Genomic DNA, 18,322 nt, shown 5'->3' with positions numbered 1-18,322 from the left:
TACAGGTCTTTACCTCCCTGATTAAATTTATTCCCAAATATTTTATTCATTTTGATGCAATTGTAAATGGGATTGTTTTCTTAATTTATCTTTCTGATAGTTCGTTGTTGGTGTATACATACACAAATGATTTTGTATGTTGATTTTTTAAAAAATTTATTTATTTATTTATTTTTGGCTGCATTGGGTCTTTGTTGTTGGGTCTTCGTTGCTGCATGCAGGCTTTCGCTAGTTGTGGTGAGCGTGGGCTTCTCTTCGTTGTGGTACGCAGGCTTCTCATTGTGGTGGCATCTCTTGTTTCGGAGCTCGGGCTCTAGGCACACAGGCTTCAGTAGTTGCGGCACATGGGCTCAGTAGTTGTGGCTCATGGGTTCTAGAGCACAGGTTCAGTAGTGTGGCACACAGGCTTAGTTGCTTCGCGGCATGTGGGATCTTCCTGGACCAGGGCTCGAACCCATGTTCCCTGCATTGGCAGGTGGATTCTTAACCACTGCTCCACCAGGGAAGTTCTGTGTGTTGATTTTGTATCCTGCAACTTTACTGAACTTATTAGTTCTAACAGTTTTTTGGTGGAATCTTTAGGGGTTTTTATATATAATGTCATCTGCAGAGACAATTTTACTTTTTCCTTTCTGATTTGGTTGCCTTTTATTTCTTTTTCTTGCTTAATTGCTAAGATTTCCAGTACTATGTTGAATAGGAGTGATGAGAGTAGGCACCCTTGTCTTGTTCCTGAGTTTAGAGGAAAAGTTTTCAGCTTTTTATTGTTGAGTATGATGTTAGCTGTGGGCTTGTCATACATGGCCTTTATTATGTTGAAGTGTGTTCCTTTTATACGCAGTTTATTGAGAGTTTTTATCATAAAGGATGTTGAATTTTTGTTTTGTTTTGTGTTTTTGTTTGTTTTTTGCGGTACGCAGACCTCTCACTGTTGTGGCCTCTCCCGTTGCGGAGCACAGGCTCCGGACACGCAGGCTCAGCGGCCATGGCGCACGGTCCCAGCTGCTCCGCAGCATGTGGGATCTTCCCAGACTGGGGCACGAACCCGTGTCCCCTGCATCAGCAGGCGGACTCTTAACCACTGCGCCACCAGGGAAGCCCAAGGATGTTGAATTTTGTCAAATGCATTCTCTGCATCTATTGAGATAGTCATGTGATTTTTATCCTTCATTTTGTCAATGTGGTGTATCACATTGATTGATTTGTGTATGTTGAATCATCCTCGCATCCCTGGGATGACTTCTACTCAGTCGTGGTATATGATCCTTTTAATATATTGTTGAATTCAGTTTGCTAAAATTTTGTTGAGAATTTTTGCATCTATGTTCATCAGGGATATTGACCTATAATTTTCTTTTCTTGTAATGTCCTTGTCTGGCTTTGGTATCACAGTAATGCTGGCCTCACAAAATGAATTTGAAAGTGTTCTCTCCTCTTGTATTTTTTGGAAGGATTTGAGAAGGAATGCTATTAACTGTTGTTTCAGTATTTGGTAGAACTCACCAGTTGTGGTCCTGGTCTTTTCTTTGTCAGGATGTTTTTGATTACTGATTCAATCTCCTTACTAGTAATTGGTCAATTCAGATTTTCTATTTCTTCATGTTTCAGACTTTGTAGGTTGTATATTTCTAGGAATTTATCAATTTCTTTTAGGTTGTCTACTTTGTTGGTATATGATTGGTCATAATAGTTTCTTATGATCCTTAGTATTTCTGTGTGATCAATTGCAATGTCTCCTCTTTCATTTCTGATTTTATTTATTTGAGTCTTCTTTTTTTTCTTCTTGGTCTAGCTAAAGTTTTGTAAATTTTGCTTACCTTTTCAAAATATCAGTTTTTAGTTTCATTGATTTTTGTCTTTTTAGTCTCTATTTCATATTTTTTCTCTAACCTTTGCTTTTTCCTTTCTTCTACTAAGTTTGGGCTCAGTTTGTTCTTCTTTTTCTAGTTCCTTGAAATATAAATTTAGATTGTTTATTTGAGATCTTTCTTTTTTTCTTAATGTAGGTATTTGTCACTGTAAACTTCCCTCTAGAACTGCTTTTGCTGTATTCCATAGGTTTTTGTATATTGTGTCCCCATTTTCATTTGTCTCAAGATATTTTTTGATTTCCCTTTTGATGTTTTTCTTTGACTCGTGTTCAAGAGCATGTTTTTAAATCTCCACATATATATGAATTTTCCAGTTTTCTTCTTGTAATTAATTTCTTGTTTCATACAATTGTGGTCAGAGAAGATGCTTGATATGATTTCAATATTCTTGAGTTTATTTACTTTTTGATCTATCCTATTCCATATGCACTTGAGAAGAAATGTCTGTTTTGCTCTTGTTAACTGGAATGTTCTGAATATGTCTGTTAGGTCTACTGGTCTAGTGTGTAGTTTAAGCCCAATGTTTCCTTATTGATTTTCCATCTGGATGGTCTATTCATTGTTGAAAGTGGGGTATTGAAGTCTCCTACTCTTATTGTATTGCTGTCTGTTTCTCCCTTCAGATCTGTTAATATTTGCTTTATATATTTAGGTGCCCTAATGTTGGGTGCATAAATATTTAAACTTGTCGTATCTTCTTGATGAATTGATCCCTTTGTCATTATGTAATGACCATCTCTATATCTTGTTAAAGTGTTTGACTTAAAGTCTGTTTTATCTGAATCTCTTTTAGGCAGCATATAGTTGGGTCTTATATTGTTTTATCCATTTAGCCACTGTGTGTTTTTTGATTGGAGACTTTAGTTCATTTACATTTAAAGTCATTATTGATAGGTGTGAACTTACTATTGACATCTTGTTAATTGTTTTCTGGCTGTTTTGTAATTCCTTTGTTCCTTTCTTGCTCTCTTCCTTTGTGATATGATGATTTTCTATAGTGCTATGCTTTGATTCCTTTTTCATTATCTTTTGTATATCTACTATAGACTTTTTTTTTTTTACTATAAACTTTTGCTTTGTGGTTACCAAGAAGCTTACATAAAACATATTTATACAGTCCATCTTAAGCAGATAGCAACTTAACTTTGAATGCATTCAAAAGCTCTATATTTTTACAGTCCTTCCCCATTTTATGTTTTTGATGTCACAAATTGATATTTTCAATATTGTGTAGCTATTAATAAATTATTATTGTTTTGTTTTTAATACTCTTGTCTTTTAACCTTTATCCTAGAGTTGTAAGTGACTTACCCACCATCACTGCAATATGAGAGAATTCTGAATTAAATTATATATTTACCTTTACTGGTGAGTTTTATACTTTCATATATTTTCATATTAGTAATTAGCATTCTTTCATTTCAACTTGAGGACCTATGTTTTTTACATATGTCAGTATTTTTATTAATTTTTAAATAAAAATTTCAAAGGTTACTTTCCATTTACAGTTGTTACAGAATATTGGCTATATGCCCCATGTTGTACAATACATCCTTGAGCCTATCTTACACCCAGTAGTTTGTACTTCCCACTCCCCAACTCCTCTATTGCCCCCTCCCACAATGGTAATCACTAGTTTGTTCTCTATATCTCTGAGACTGCTTCTTTTTTTGTTATATTCACTAGTTTGTTGTAAATTTTTAGATTCCACATGTAAGTGATATCATACAGTATTTGTTTTTCTCTGAAGACCTTTTTAACATTTCTTATATCAAGTCTAGTGGTGATGAACTCCTTCAGATTTTGTTTCTAAAATTCTTCATCTCTTCAGTTTTGAAGGACAACTTTGCAGGGTAGAGTATTCTTCGTTGGCAGTTTTCTCTTTCAGCGCTTTGAGTATATCTTCCCACTCCCTTCTGGCTTGCAAAGTTTAAAATTGCTTCTTTGTTTGCTATGGTCCTGTGAGACTTGTGAGTGCCAGCCTCATTGGCTATCAGAGCTAGGTGATTTGGAGGCCGGTCCCTCAGAGAGAAGCTGCAAAAGCTGGGCTGCCAGATGTGTGTACAGACTCCTTCCAGACAGATGCTGGCAATCTGGTTTTATCAGTGGAGCAAACTGAAGGAAGTAGGCAAGAGAAGTGCCCATGATCTCCCCTGGGCTCCAGAGAGGATCTCAGCTAGCTAGCCCTTGGATATGTGCTAAACTAGAAGCTGGGTCTCCAGGCATCAGCTTGTGAAGTATGCAGTCAAACCCTTTCTAGAGAAAGACTGGAGACAGGAGTTTTTGCCTGCTCCCTCTGCACTGAGCCCTGGAGGCTTAGCTGTACTGAGTGTTCATGTGCTCTGTTAACAATTGCTTCTTTGTTTGCTATAGTCCTGTGGGTCTCATGGATGCAAGCCCCACTGGCTTGCAGAACTAGGTGTTTTGGGGACCCAGCTCTCAGGTGGAAGTCTTAAAAGTTGGAGTGCTAGATATGCAATCTCAGCCCTTTGCTTCTCCCCCAGGGAGAAGCTGGGGGTTGAGGATTTTCTCCTGAATGTATTGTGCTGTGCCAGGGGTGGTGTTTATGACGAGAGTGTGTCTCAGCCTCTCCTGCTTATTTCAGTGTGGCTACTATTTATTTATTTATTTTTTGGCCATGCCACACGGCTTGCAGGATCTCAATTCCCTGATCAGAGATTGAACCTGGGCCACAACAGTGAAAGTCTGGAATCCTAACCACTAGGCCACCAGGGAACTGCCAGTGTGGCTATTTTCTTATTCGCCTGATGTGTAGGAGTCATTCAGCTGACTTCTGGATTTCTTTCCGAGGGAATTGCTCTGTGTGTATCTGTACATTCAGTGCATCTGTGGGAGGAGGGAAGTTTAAGAGCCTCCATGTCACCATCTTGGTCACAAAAGAAAAGAAAACAAAACACCTTTTCTTTCATTAAGAAAGAAAAGAGAAAAAAGAAAAGGGAAGAAAAGAAGGAAGAATCATTCATGGTGACCTGGGTTAGAAGACTCAAGCCTTCAAGAACCAGAATCAACTGTTTCTGGGTCAATTGCCTCATAACCTTACATACTTAAGCTGTACGGCTTAAGGAAGCATGTAGGATCATTTCTAATCCTGTAGACTATGACTCTTCCACCAGGATCAACTCAAAACCTCATTATGAATTACATTAAAGTTTTTTTTTCTGGTTGTGATATTGTCAGGAAAGAGCTCAGCCAACCTAACCAAGATCACTTGGGGGTGTAGCACAGGAAGGAAGATGAATATAGTTCATCTTTTTTCCTTTTGCTAGGTGCAGATGAATTAATTATAGTTCCCAGAGAAGCATTCCCTTTCGCTTAAAATAGTGTCAAATTTTCCATCCAAGTCTTCTATGAATAGAAGCTATTTGACTTGACATTAGGACAGAGCTTTGGAATCTGGAGATGACACAGACTACCTCTGTTTCTCTGCAAGGCATCCATCAGCTTGGGTTCTCAGTCGTTAGTTTTTTTTTCCTCCATAAAATGGGAATGAAATACACTCATTCATTTATTTCAGGAGGCTTTAGGGGAATTATTTAAAAACCATTTTTAATGTGCTGAGTAACTCAAATGGAAGGCAGTAGATGCAAGGGAATTCTGGGGAAGAAATCCATTTAATATGAATTGAGTTATTTTCTGGGTTATTTAGATAAGATACAGAATGATCTTTAGGCTCGGAATCAGGACCATCTCCAGGCCTGTCTTTTGGAAAAGAGCTACACTTCATTTCTATTGCTGGCAACTTACATGTAGGAGAGTGATTCTTAGCCCTGCTCTGAGGTTTAAAAAATGTTTGAGTCCCACCTTGAAAGACTGATTTTACCTGTAAGGACATTTATGCTCTTTAGGTTAATTCTTATAATTATTTTTGTAAGAAGAGGGTACACATGTACCTATAGATGAAAACTCACTGCTTTGGTTTATAGTTTTTTTCATAAAATAACCCACGTCTTTATTTTCTTCCTGCAGACAAAACTGTGTGGAGTTTTACCCAGTATTTATGATTACATTGTGGATGGCTGGATGGTATTTCAACTAAGGTAAGTTTAATGACGACTATGGTCCTTACAACTATTAAAAACAGCAGATACACAACCAGACATCTACTGACCCTGGAAGTTGTTTTAAACAAAATAAGCACTGTCTGTTTGCATCCAAGGACACTGTGCTGCAGATAGGCTAACTTTGGCGTCATTGCAATTTAATTCAGTGATTTTTTAAAAACTTGGAACAAACTGTACGTGGGGGAATCCAGAATGAGTATGACATGCGATTTTGTCTTCAAATCTAATATGCTAAATTCTAATTTATTTGCAGGAACAGAACACAGAATTAACAGTTCACCCTAATAATTATAGGTAATATTTATTGAATACTTACTTTGTCCCAGGTACAGTTTTTTGTTTTTTTTTTCCTTGCGGTACGCGGGCCTCTCACTGCTGTGGCCTCTTCCGTTGCAGAGCACAGGCTCCGGACGCGCAGGCTCAGTGGCCATGAGTCACGGGCCCAGCCGCTCCGCGGCATATGGGATCCTCCCGGACTGGGACACGAACCCGTGTCCCCTCCATCGGCAGGCGGACTCCCAACAACTGCGCCACCAGGGAAGCCCCAGGTACAGTTTTTAAGTGTCATGCATGTATTATCTCATATGTAGGATTTACCTTCCTCTGTGGCAATGTCTGTAATTCATTCCTGCTTTACAGGTGAGGAAACTGAAGTACAGAGAGGTTAAGTCGTTTGTCCAACTTAACATTCCCCAGTGTAGGAGAAAAGTAGCTTTCAAGTACAGAGCAGGGTTTATCGGTATTTGACCCAACAACCCATGTACTTTTTGTTAAAAGTTTCCAAGGATGTAGTGCTGCTACTACTGTATGTAGAAACTCTATAAACATCTGCTTTCCATTTGAATGGGGTATCCTTGGCGAGCTGAGGGCTTTACCCAAACTCTGCCCGCCCCTTTCACGGGAGCTCAGACTAGCATCAGCTACCTTATTTGGAGAAATTCAATCCCTTTTTCTTTCTGATAACTCTCGTGGCCTCATTTGGGTTTGACACTTGATTGCTACGATTTAAATAACCCCCAATCTAGCTGGTTTTTAAAGGCAACCCTATCACCTCCCCTCCTGTAATTTTTACTGTCAACTGAGAAATTTCAGCTAAAATGTCCTCTAGAGAATGACTTAACTTTTTTTTAACTTACATTTTTATCCCTTACGGGCAAGAATGAAGGCGGCAGGCCCTTGTCAGGTGAGACCACATTCACAACTAATAACAAAAGTGCCTTTTGATAATGGGGCTCGGCCTCTGCCATTTGAACCTTTGGATTTCCCTGTGATGGGCTGAATGAGGCTGACCGCCTCTTTTCTTCCTGCAGACAAAACTGTGTGGAGTTTTACCCAATATTTATGATTACATTGTGGATGGCTGGATGGTATTTCAACCAAGGTAAGTTTAATGACGACTATGGTCCTTACAACTATTAAACAGCAGATACGCAACCAGACATCTACTGACCCTGGAAGTTGTTTTATACAAAGTAAGCACTGTCTGTTTGCATCAAAGGACACTGTGCTGTAGATAGGCTAACTCTGGCGTCAAAGGATATCTTGGGTATCTTGTTGTAATTTGCACTCTTTCTTATCCAGAGTAGGTTGCCTATTAACTGCCTTGAACAGTTCTCATTGGATTTCTGGGAGTAATGGATTAGATAGGGAGTTTCTAAACCGCAGCGTGCTCAGAACCTCTCCCCTTCCTCAGAGGCCAGGTGGCCCTTCCACCCTTTCTCCTCCTGTTCTCATCCTTCGGGGCCCAGCACAAGTGTCACCCCCTCAGAGGGGCCTTCCCTGACCCTTCCTAAAGGCGGCCTCCTCCAGTTCCTGGCAGCCCATCCTCCTTCATTTCCTTCACAGCACGTTCAAGTCTATTTTTCTTGTTTTCCCCTTTGTTGTCTGTCTTTGATGATAAACTCCATAAGGGCAGGGAGCTTGTATCTTTTTCACAGCTAACTCCAATCCTTAGAATAATACCTGGTATATAATAGAAGCCAAAAAAAATGTTTATGACCTAATAAAATAAAGAATTTCATTTTATCCAGCATATCGGAGTCCCACAGACAGACTTCTAGTGTTTCTAAGAGGGCTCTGGTAATTTACATCTGTGAAGTGCTGAGGAAGACAGAGGGTCCCTAGTGTAGGGAAGATATTGAGAGTTTTCATTGGACTGGATGGCAGAATACAACCCCACATTTTACCTTTCTTTTAGGTAAAATTTGTGTTTAGTGAAATGCACAGATCTTAAGTGTACCATCCGATGAGTTTTGACAAGTGTATACACCTGTGTCACTCAAATCCCTATCAAGATATGGAACGTGACAACCACTCAGAAAGTTTCCTCAGGTCCTTCCCAGTACCTTTCAGAGGCAGACAATGCTCTGCATTTTTAAAATCAGTTTAGTTTTGTCCATTCTAGAAATTTCTATAATTGGAATCATAGTATGTACTCTTGTATAATGCTTCATTCACTCAGCAAAATATTTTTGAGATTCACCATGCTGTTTATTTCACCAAGTTGTCTGTTTCTTTTCCTCGCCAGTGGGTGTCTGTTGTATGGTTATCACAGTTTGGTTATCCATTCTCCTGTGGATAGATTTCCAGGCTGTTCTCAGTGTTTGGCTATTATGAATAAAGCTGCAGTGACCATTCTGTACAAGTCTTTTTATGGACATGTGCTTTCATTTCTCTTGGGTAAATACACAGGAAAGGAAGGAATTGCTGGGTCAGAAAGTAATGTTTAGTTTTATAAGACACTACCAGAACTTTTCCCGAAGTGGCTGTATCATTTTGCATTCCCACCAATAATGTATGAGATTCCAACACCCCCAATATTTTATGCTTCAGTCTATTTAAAATTTCGCCCTTCTGGTGGGTGTGCAAATGGTGTCACCTCGTTGTGGTTTTAAATTGCAGTTTTGCTGATATTGAATGATGTTGAATAATGTTGAAAAAATTTTCATGTGCATATTGGTACATTTGTTTATCTTGCTATGTGAATTTTCTATTCAAATATTTTGCCCATTAAAAACATTAAGTTGTTTTTCTTTCCTTATTGAATTGCCAGAGCTCTGCACACAAGTCTTTTGTCAGATACACGTTCTGTGACTGTTGTCAATTTTCACACTGCGTTTTGAGAGGCTGCCATCATGTTCTGTGTCTTTTCTTTTTTTTTTCTCTATAGTTTTTTGATACTTGTCTAAGTCTGGTGTACATATATGTCCATCACCAGTATTTCTGGGGATACTCAGAAGCTGCTAAAAAAAAGGTAAGGAACACCCAAGAATTGTGTGTTTAGACAAAAAGTAGCAGGATGGAGTCTATATATTAGCTTCCTGTTCCTGAGAGTAATACAGCACTGATGGCTATGACGGCAGAAGTGATCTACGTTGCCTGAGGCCAAGTCTCATCAGGTCCTCCACAACTAGGTGTGAGACAGGAAATTGCAAGGATAAAACTGTACACTAAGTGTGCACTCTTTTGACCACCACACTTTAAGTCCTTGCAAATATTTTGCACTGTCTCCCAAATTTACCAAGGAAATAATCCCTCCCAGCCTTGATAATCCCTTGAGTGTTCAAAAGGAGCCACTTGACCTCTGTGGCTAGGCATCCTCTTTAATTTATCTGATGAATCAAAATTTTCAACTGGCAAAAACATGGAAGTTCTGGGCAGTGTCCACAATGAGAGTTCTGCCCCAGGCTCCCCAGCTTCATCCCTGTAGCCCAGTTTATTTATCACCTCTCTCTCTCTCACATCCGCCTGCAGGATCACTGGCTTCCGGTTGAGTCTGGGGGTTTTGGCCTTGTTGACTGTCCTAAGCACCGTGGGGATTGCAAACAGCTTTCTGGATGAATACCTGGACTTCAGTGTTGCCGAGAAACTGAGGTACTTCTAACGTTCCCCCCTCCCTTTGCTCAAACGCTTGCAGAAGATGTTTCCACTCTGAAGGTTAGATGGTGCCACTTGTTCAATTAAAAGAAGTAAGTCTCCTTTCTTTTTGAAATGGCTTTGTAGAAACATCCCCTTTAGATTTTCCTGTTAGTTTAACGACTGAAGTTTGCTCTGAGGGGGGAGGATCCGTAGCATCAGTGGAAGTGTGTTGAGCCCTGGTTTTAGGAGCACATGCCAAAGTCATGACTGCCGGTGTAGGGAGAAAGCAGCCTGACCTGTCTGTGTCTAGGGCTTTCCGTGGACCACTGCCATCACTAACCTCTAAGACTGCTTCTCTCTTGATGGGAAGTTCCAGATAGATGCTGATAAGGCAGCTGAGCCCACTTCATTAGTTGCAGGAATGCACCAGTTGGTGAGGGAAGTCAGGCAAACACATCGGGTAGCCAGAGAAGAGAGTCATCAACTAACAGCACAAAACACATCTGGCTGTGAAAATGGACTTTGTAACGAACAAAGGAAAAAGGAAAAAAAGGGTCTGTCATTTTTAAGAAACCATCCAGAGAAGTGTGCTCGGGGAATATCTTGCCCCTGGGCAGGGGAAGGAGGGTCATGGTCATGGCTGGAGAGCCTAGGCTGGGTTCCACTGCACTTCCCGTGCCACGTGGGGCTGGAGGCCTGCTGCTGTTGGACCCTGATGTGCAGTCACTGTCTTGGCACAAGGCAAATGACCCTTCTTCACTTTCTTCATCTGTAAAATGGGAATGAGTCTTCAGGGACCTTAGCAGAATGGAATTGTGAGCATATATAACTTTTTAGCATCAGGAAAAGCGCTCTCTGTAATTTTTCTAAAGAAAGTGTGACAGCCTTGAATCTGGTGTAGGCATCTCCAAGAAACTTTTTATTGGGCCTTTTTTGGTGTGTGGGTACAAAGGCAGTTACAGAGGCTATGAATAATAGAGAAAAATAAAGGCATTAAAACACTAGCGTTTCCAAAATAGTAGGGGAGAAGACACGACAGCCTCTTGCATCCCAAATAGCTGGGCTAAATACCCTGGAGTACACTGAGAACGACCAGTCTGGGAATGGGGTATCCGGATATCAGCCCAGTTCCCCACTAACTGGCTCTTTGACTCTGGATAAGGCAGCTCACCATAGAGGTTGTGCAGCAAAAGAAGTGTAGACTCGGGCCACTCAACATGAATCCTGTTCTACCACTCGCTGGCTATGCTACCACAGCCGTGTAGCTCTCTGCCTCAGTTTTCTTCTCAGGTAAAATGGGGCTAATATTTTAAAATGCTATGATTCTGTGGTCTTTTTACTTTTTAGTATTTCAGTCAGTTATAGTGACTCGTATTGTGACATTTTAGTTGTTTTACACATTGAAGACAATAAAGGAAGAGAAAGTGCAATTTTTTTTTTTTTATTTTCATGGAGAACTTAAATTTAATGTGTCCCGCCAGGGGGTAAAGTGCAAATTTTTGACCATAAAGCATAATTACTGCAAACTCATTATCCTTTGGAAGTGGGAAAAAAACCACAACTTTCCAAATCTTACACTTGAGAATTTTTAAACAATTTCTATCTTGCATTTAAATTGGAACTGTTTAAAGATGTAAACTATAAACACATACACACACACACACACACAGACACACACACAGAGTTTGGTTAAACAACATGTGGAAAAAAGAAGATGGTCCCACCCGCATATCAAAGCTTTTTATCTTTAAAAATATCTGAACTATAGAATTTATTTCCTTTGTTCCAATTCTATTGTCACCAAGGCAACCTCTTGACGATTTTAATTCCTATAATTTGGTTACAGGGAGCAAACGTGTTGGCTAGGGAGATGTGGGTTTCTGATCTGACATACATTTTTTTTATATATTAGTAAATTGACTGATTTTACAGGGAGCAGACGTGTTGGCCAGGGAGATGTGAGTTTCTGATCTGACATACATATCTTTTACATATTAGTAAATTGACTGATTTTATTTTTAGAAATCAGATTCCTTGCCTCAAAAAGTCAATGTTATAAACAAAGGGATGGAGAAGAACTTTTCTGCATTAAAAGATACCCTTAAGAGGCATAAAACCCAAATGGCAATGTGGGATCCTTGATCAAATCCTGGTTAGAATAAAACAGCTATGGGAGACATTTGGGACAATTTGAATAAGGAGTGAGAATTAGATATTAGGGAATTAATTGTGTTAGGTGTGATAATGATGTTGTGTCTAGGAAAGACAATGCCCTAATTCTTCGGTGAGGTATGCTGGGAGGTTGAGGGGTAAAGTGACTGGGCGTGTACAGCTTACTTTGAAATGGTTCCACAAAATATGTATGTGAAGCCTATACGGTGAAGTGTTAACAAGTATCAGATCAAGTTGGTAAGTGTATAGTTATTCATTGTACTATTCTTTTTTTCTGATTGTGTGAAAATGATTGTCATACAAGTTTAAATATCTGAGGCAAAGTTAAAAGCTAAAGTCAGGTTCTCAGTAGCTCTGAAGAGTTTTATGTTGAGTGCTGCATCCTTGACTTGGAATCTGAGGTAGGGATAGAACCATAGCATTAGCTCTGGCCCAGCAGCTGTCCTAGACGTGGCAGGGACGCTTGGGCCCCAAGTGTGTGAATGTTGCCCTAATTACCTCCGCTTGTTATGAAATGAAACAGGTGTCTGTAGTAACTTGTCCAGAGAACACCAGCATGGAAATATAGTGTCCTTAGAACTTAAAATGAAAAATAAGTTAGAAAGATAAAGGACTGATTACACAAACAAGCAGCCCTGCTCTCTTCCAAGGTATTTTTCCTCTCGCACTTTGCTGGATTGGAAGTAGAGGAGGTGTGGCCAAAAAAGTCTTTAATAAGGAAAAATATCAGGTCATTTGTTTTTTATCCTTTTTCTCTAGATACAACCGTCCTTGAAAAGAATGGTTAAAGGCAGAAATAGCTCCTTTAATGCTTTTGAATGTGCCTTAACTTTCAGCGATAAAATACCTCCTCCTTACGGGGCAAGTGCCTAGTGACTTCTTGGAAAAATGTTTATTCTCCTTCTTCCCCCGTTATACACTTGCTGCGCTGGGACTTTATAAAGGTCAACACGATTATAAATAAGAAACCATTTTAAAGGAGAATGGTATTCCATCCATCCAGTGCAGTAAATAAAAATATGTGGTTTTGCCTCATCAGGACGAGGAGCCCTTCTCAGACTTCATATTTTTATTGTTGTCAGCCTTCCCATCCCCACCCGCGAATCAGTTCATTTTTGATGTCATGTCACTGAGCCCATATCACTGGGACAAAGCCCAGTGTCACATTGTTTTCTACATGGTGTTATTTGTCAGCTGGTCTGGAACCACAGCCCACCATGGGTAGGGCTGGCCTCTTCTTCCATAGTCAAGTTCATTCTTCCTCTTGGTTTGTACGTATCAAAACTCACCTTTGCTTTGGATCTATATTTGATGATGACCTTATTCTATTCTTGTGGCCTCTTTTTCTGCTTCACCCAGACAGTTTTGAAACATGTTGCTTTACCATGCTTTTTAAAGTTTGATGGGAAGACTTAGGTCAGGTCTTCTAGAAGTGGAGTGGATTCACATGTGTGTGATTTGTCACGGAAGGGCTCCCAGGAGGGGAAACTGAGGGAGTGGGGGAAACAGGGCAGAAAAAGGCAGGAAGCCAAGCAAGGGGGCACCTTCTGGCAAAGTCCCAGCCTCTGCCTGATCCTGCAGGGGACCTTGGGACAGAAATGCTATCTCAGGGTTTGTCCAGGCAAGTTAACTGGGCTCTCATGCTCCTGGCAGGTCATTGGCTAACGTCAGTCTGGAGGGCTGTAAACTTCTAAGCACATTCAACTCTCTGTGGGTGGTGCTGGCCAGACTCTCTTCTTTTTACCTTTGCCACATCTCCTGGAGTGCAAATATAGAACATTTTAGTAGCGTGGTGGAATTAAAAAGGCTAGGAATGATTGATCTCCACTGTTACTTAAATGTTTAAATAATGATATAAAAATGTTGAGACAAGAACTGCAGTTAATCAGTTAAAACCCAGGCATAATCCATCTGCTTAACTAAGGCTGGAGCTCCAGCGACAGTCCTAAAATACACTCAACTTTGGATTGGTTCAGATAATGATCTTTTATTTGTTTTTTTCTTTAAAAGTGGTATGTCAACATCACTTCATTTCTACATTTCAGAGTTCTGTACATTTCTTAAAAGGAAATAAGCAATGCTCAATGTACAAAGTAAAAACAGAAAACTAGAAAAATCTGAATCAAATGGAGGAAGTTGCCCGAGGTCATACAGTACAAATTAGTAATATGATGTCATCTGAAGTGCAATACCACTGCTGGGATGATGAGTTAAGGAATGAAATAAAAATACTCTATTTTAAACAAACAGTATATATATATTTATATGTATATTTTTTACAGATAGTAGACCCAGTGATATCTGTCATATTGTAAAAACTTATTTACAAATAACTTTTTTTTAGACATTACATATACATCAGCACCGTAGTAAAAACAAAAACAAAACAAAACCACCTTGTTAAAATCTACCTCTCTATGTAGTTGGTCCCAGTACTGAGCATTCGAAGGAAGCTTTAAAAAGAGCATGGAGTGGCCCTCCCCCTCCATCAGCCACCTCCAGTTTCTCATCATTTCTTATACATTTCTTTCCTGTACCTTTCAGAAAAAGGTAATTATATATTCTGTGTCTTCTCATTTGTTTACTTTCTTCTGTTTGTTTTTGGTTTTCATCTGTTTCCACTCAAGAGTTTCCCTGGCAGTGTCCCTCCCCACACAGGGAGTTCAGTCAGCCTGCCCCCCACCACCTCTTCCCAGGGGTGGCCCACTTGTTCTCCATCCTGCCCCTGGCTGAGTAGGGCTATGACCTTGGTACTTGGCGAGCAAGCCAAGGGCAGTGTTTGCCTGCCTGCCGCCTTTCTGTATCCTCTGCCCCAGCTCTTCATTCGAACCCCCTTCCTTCCCAGGACCCGCCGCCAGTGCAGCCAGTCCGGCTCCCGTGGCTGGGCCGGGGCTCTGATGTGGCGAGTTACATGTGAGTGCGCGGAAGCGAGCCTGCCTTTTGGACGTGGAGGGAGGGGGTGGCGGGAGGAAAGCTCCCGCGGCTCCCACTCACTCAGGACAATGGTTATGCCACCCGGCCTCCAGAACGTGACAGTGGGAGGGGAGGAAAGGACGGATGAGATCAGCTTTACGACAGTGGGGGTTGTGGATCCCTTCAGACTTCAGTTAGGGCAGATTTGAGTGAATTACCAAGAGAACGACCGTACAGAACTTCAGGAGTGGATCGCTTTGCCCACAGGAAAGGAACCATACCTGCTTGCTTTCCATTATCAAAAACGTGTGAAGTGGAGCAATTGATTTTTCAGTTCCTCAGTTTTCAGGGTGTGAGATTTGTCTTTCTGGTGAGTAGGGATGAAGGGCCAGGCTGACTTTAGAGCATCACCCCGAGGCTTTTCCCAAAGGGAGCCAGAGCCAGCGATGTCCAGGCCAGTCCTCCCTGGTGTCCCAGAAGCATAGAGTGGCCCACTTAGTTCCAGGCAGAGAAAGGAAACTCCAGTGTCACCTTTGCATTTCAGGCATTGTCTAAGTTCTTCTTGCACCTATTTCCCCTCTGCCCGGGCTCCCTAAAGACAAAAACTTCATTTCTTCTTGGCTGCTCTGCAAGGAAGAGCAAGTGCAGGCTCGGGTAGAGGCGAGGAGGAATAAGGGCAGGGACCGGGGAGAAAGGCAGCCGTGCTAGCGGACACAGAGCGTCCAGCCGGGGCCTCTCCATCCTCGGCCTCCAGGAGTAGATGGGAACTGCCAAGATGTGTTGGGTCCTGTCGGGTCCTCAGGAGGCTCCAGCTCAACGCCCCAGAGTGACGGCCACCCCGGTCACCAGCAGAGGGCTGCCCGCCCGGGACTGCCAGGACCCTTCTCCAAGCTCACCCTGTGAGGCAGTCGCTCTAAAATTCCTGAGGGTCATCACGGGCAGGAGACAGGCCTGTACGATTCTGTCTTCCTGTGACATCTCACTGTTCTTTGCAGCCACCCTCCAGACCCAATAGCATGTCTTGAAGCCTGACATCTCTTTGTAGCCGGAGTTCAGCGCCTTTCTGACGTGTGCTCTTGGCTTGTGCCACCACCCAGCAGGCTCCGTGGGACTCAGTCCCGGGCTCTCTCTCCTTTGTGTCTCCAAAGCTACAGCCTCTGGACCAGGGCCAGGAGGGGCTGACGGCCACTTCAGGTCAGGCAGCAGTCTGTCTTGGCCAGAGCGGCTCTTGCTGGGCCGGACAATCACAGGGAGGGCCGAGCAGAGGGGCTACGGAATCATCTTCCCCACCTGTCTATGGTGCGTCCCCCTCTTTCGCAGCGGGATTCGCAGAGCGTCTGTCTTGACTGCTGTGTGAAAATCAGGTGAAATGAGGCCCGGCGGGGCTGTGGATTGGCACCTGGATCTTCCACTGTCAGCCGGCTGCAGTTTTGCTCAGATTACGCAGGTCAAATAAACAAAAAAACAAGGATGATGCAACATCCTGTTTCTCTTTCACGGCTGAAGCTTTAACCACTAGAGTTGTGGCTGCCGGGGCCCCTCTTGACTAGGGGTTTCCAAACAGTTCATCGAGCTCCTGCATCCACTCGTCCCCTGGCCCACCTTTGATGATGGCATCCACGAGGTCGGCACTGTCCGAGAGGCTGGGGAAGGACGCCCCGGCTGCGTCGCCACTGTAACTGTATGACATGTCCTGAGGGGGGTTCCGCTCATAGCCTTGGCCCTGGCTGCTCGAGGCAAAGCTGCCACTGGACATCTGCTGCTGTGCCGGGGGCTGGCTGAACGCTGGCATGCCGGGAACGCCCTGGCTTAGGCCAGACATGACCATTGGCCTGGCCTGGCTGGTGCCTTGCTGCCCCGGGAGCGGTGGCATCATCTGCCGACCCATGGCAGCTGGGTTGAGGGTTCTCACCGTGCCGGTGTTCGCATCCACCACCTGGCTCAGTCCCTGTGGGAAGTGTTGCTTGGTCAGCCTCGGTTGGCCAGCTTGCAGTGGGTAGCTGGCGCCGTTGTTGAATGATGCTAATTCTCCACTAGTCCTCCCAGGCATCCCCTGTAAGCTCCTCTGTTGCCAGCTCTGTGCTCCCTGCTGGACCGTTCCCATAATGCTTTGCAGCCTCGGCGGGCCCTGGGGCCTGGGCAAGGCCTGGCCTACCGGCCCCTTCATTTGCTGGTGCTGCTGGGTGATGGCCGAGTTCACCAGCATGCTCTGACCAAAACCACTCACCATCCCAACCCCTTGCCCCGGGGTGGGCTGCCGCGGCCCCGGGGCTTGGTTGTGTGGGATACTCAGGCCGCTTTGGTTTGGGTGCTGCAGCAGCTGGGTCATTCCTGTGCTCGTATTGTACATTCCCGGTTGGCTGGTAGGTGGGGTGCTATAAGGCGCCAGCCCCATCTCCGACTGGGCTGCTGCGGCCATCGTCCCTGGGTTCTGGGAGGGTCCCAGTCCCATCATGCCTGCGTTCTGTGCCATCAGCCGTGAAGTTCGCATGCTCTGGAGGGCTGTCTGGCTTCTCACGGCTGCTATGTCCTGGGGAGACCCTGCAGGGAGAAAAGGACAGACCCGTTCACTCATCTCTACAAGCAATGTATGGTAACAAGTTGTTGGACTTTTCTTTGGGACTGACAAAATTCTTTTAGATGAAAGGAGCTACTCATAATAAATCCTTAAAAATACCAGAGTATTATTTTTCTGACTGTAACATATGCTGATTGTAAAAAATTTGGAAAATAGTGGAAAGCATAAAGATGAAAATTAAGGTCATTCCCATCGTCCAGAGATGACCACCGCTAACTTACATTAATATATAAATAGACACATGAAAACTGGGACCATGAAGTACATAGGCTTTTGTAGTTGACTTTTCTATTTGATATACCCTGATATTATTTTTGTTCACATTTCAGAAACATCGTTTCTCACCCGTCTTGATATGATGCCATCCTCAACCAATGAGATACCATCTTTTTGGAGGTGAGAGGAAATTCACCTCCTGGGCTAAATTAGGCAGAAATGGCTGATCACTTTGCATATCCTATTTGTGAAGTGGAATACGGTTCAGCAGAGAATACTATCAATAAAGGCCATTAGGCTAATTTCCCCTAAGACTTGAGTAGGATTTGAGAGGTTAAAGGCTATCGCTTCTGCTAAGAAGCTATTTCGACAGATGGGACATTTCTTGGAACCACTCTGTAGACTTCCACATGCTCCAGATTCTCTGAATCATAATATGTTGGTGCGAACTGGCCAGCTTCCTGAGTTAGAAAAAGAAACCATCCTCCTACTTGCTACTTGGCAGTGAACTTTATGCATTTCTCCCACAAAGGCCACTCCTTCAAATCAGCAATGACCACTAAGGCAGTTTTAATGACGCTGCTTAAAAGTTGACCAGAATATCTATGCCAAGTCACTCAACCCTAATTAGA

The 18,322-nt window shown here is 42.6% G+C and overlaps 2 protein-coding genes and 1 long non-coding RNA gene across 4 annotated transcripts in view; 2 read left to right on the top strand and 1 right to left on the bottom strand.

Annotated features, from left to right (window-relative positions):
- The window catches only part of MGST2 (microsomal glutathione S-transferase 2), a 30,013-nt gene extending 20,814 nt beyond the window's left edge, over positions 1 to 9,199 (top strand). Inside the window, exon 4 of the mRNA XM_073805552.1 lies at positions 9,143 to 9,199. Coding sequence (XP_073661653.1) covers positions 9,143 to 9,199 — 57 coding nt within the window. The remainder of the gene's footprint in view (positions 1 to 9,142) is intronic.
- LOC141278821 (uncharacterized) lies at positions 6,355 to 9,146 on the top strand. Its single transcript, XR_012332163.1, has 3 exons — positions 6,355 to 6,501; positions 7,264 to 7,334; positions 9,123 to 9,146. It is a non-coding gene; the product is annotated as an uncharacterized lncRNA (long non-coding RNA).
- A 4,755-nt stretch (positions 9,200 to 13,954) lies between the features above and the next one.
- The window catches only part of MAML3 (mastermind like transcriptional coactivator 3), a 438,815-nt gene continuing 434,447 nt past the window's right edge, over positions 13,955 to 18,322 (bottom strand). For both annotated transcript variants that reach the window (XM_033857353.2, XM_019926497.3), the window contains exon 5: positions 13,955 to 17,437. In XM_033857353.2, the coding sequence (XP_033713244.1) occupies positions 16,443 to 17,437 (995 nt within the window). In that variant the 3' untranslated portion in view covers positions 13,955 to 16,442. The remainder of the gene's footprint in view (positions 17,438 to 18,322) is intronic.

This window comes from Tursiops truncatus, chromosome 5, assembly GCF_011762595.2.
Source record: "Tursiops truncatus isolate mTurTru1 chromosome 5, mTurTru1.mat.Y, whole genome shotgun sequence".
Classification (NCBI taxonomy): Eukaryota; Metazoa; Chordata; class Mammalia; order Artiodactyla; family Delphinidae; genus Tursiops; species Tursiops truncatus.
This window is presented reverse-complemented; position numbering and strand designations above follow the sequence as displayed.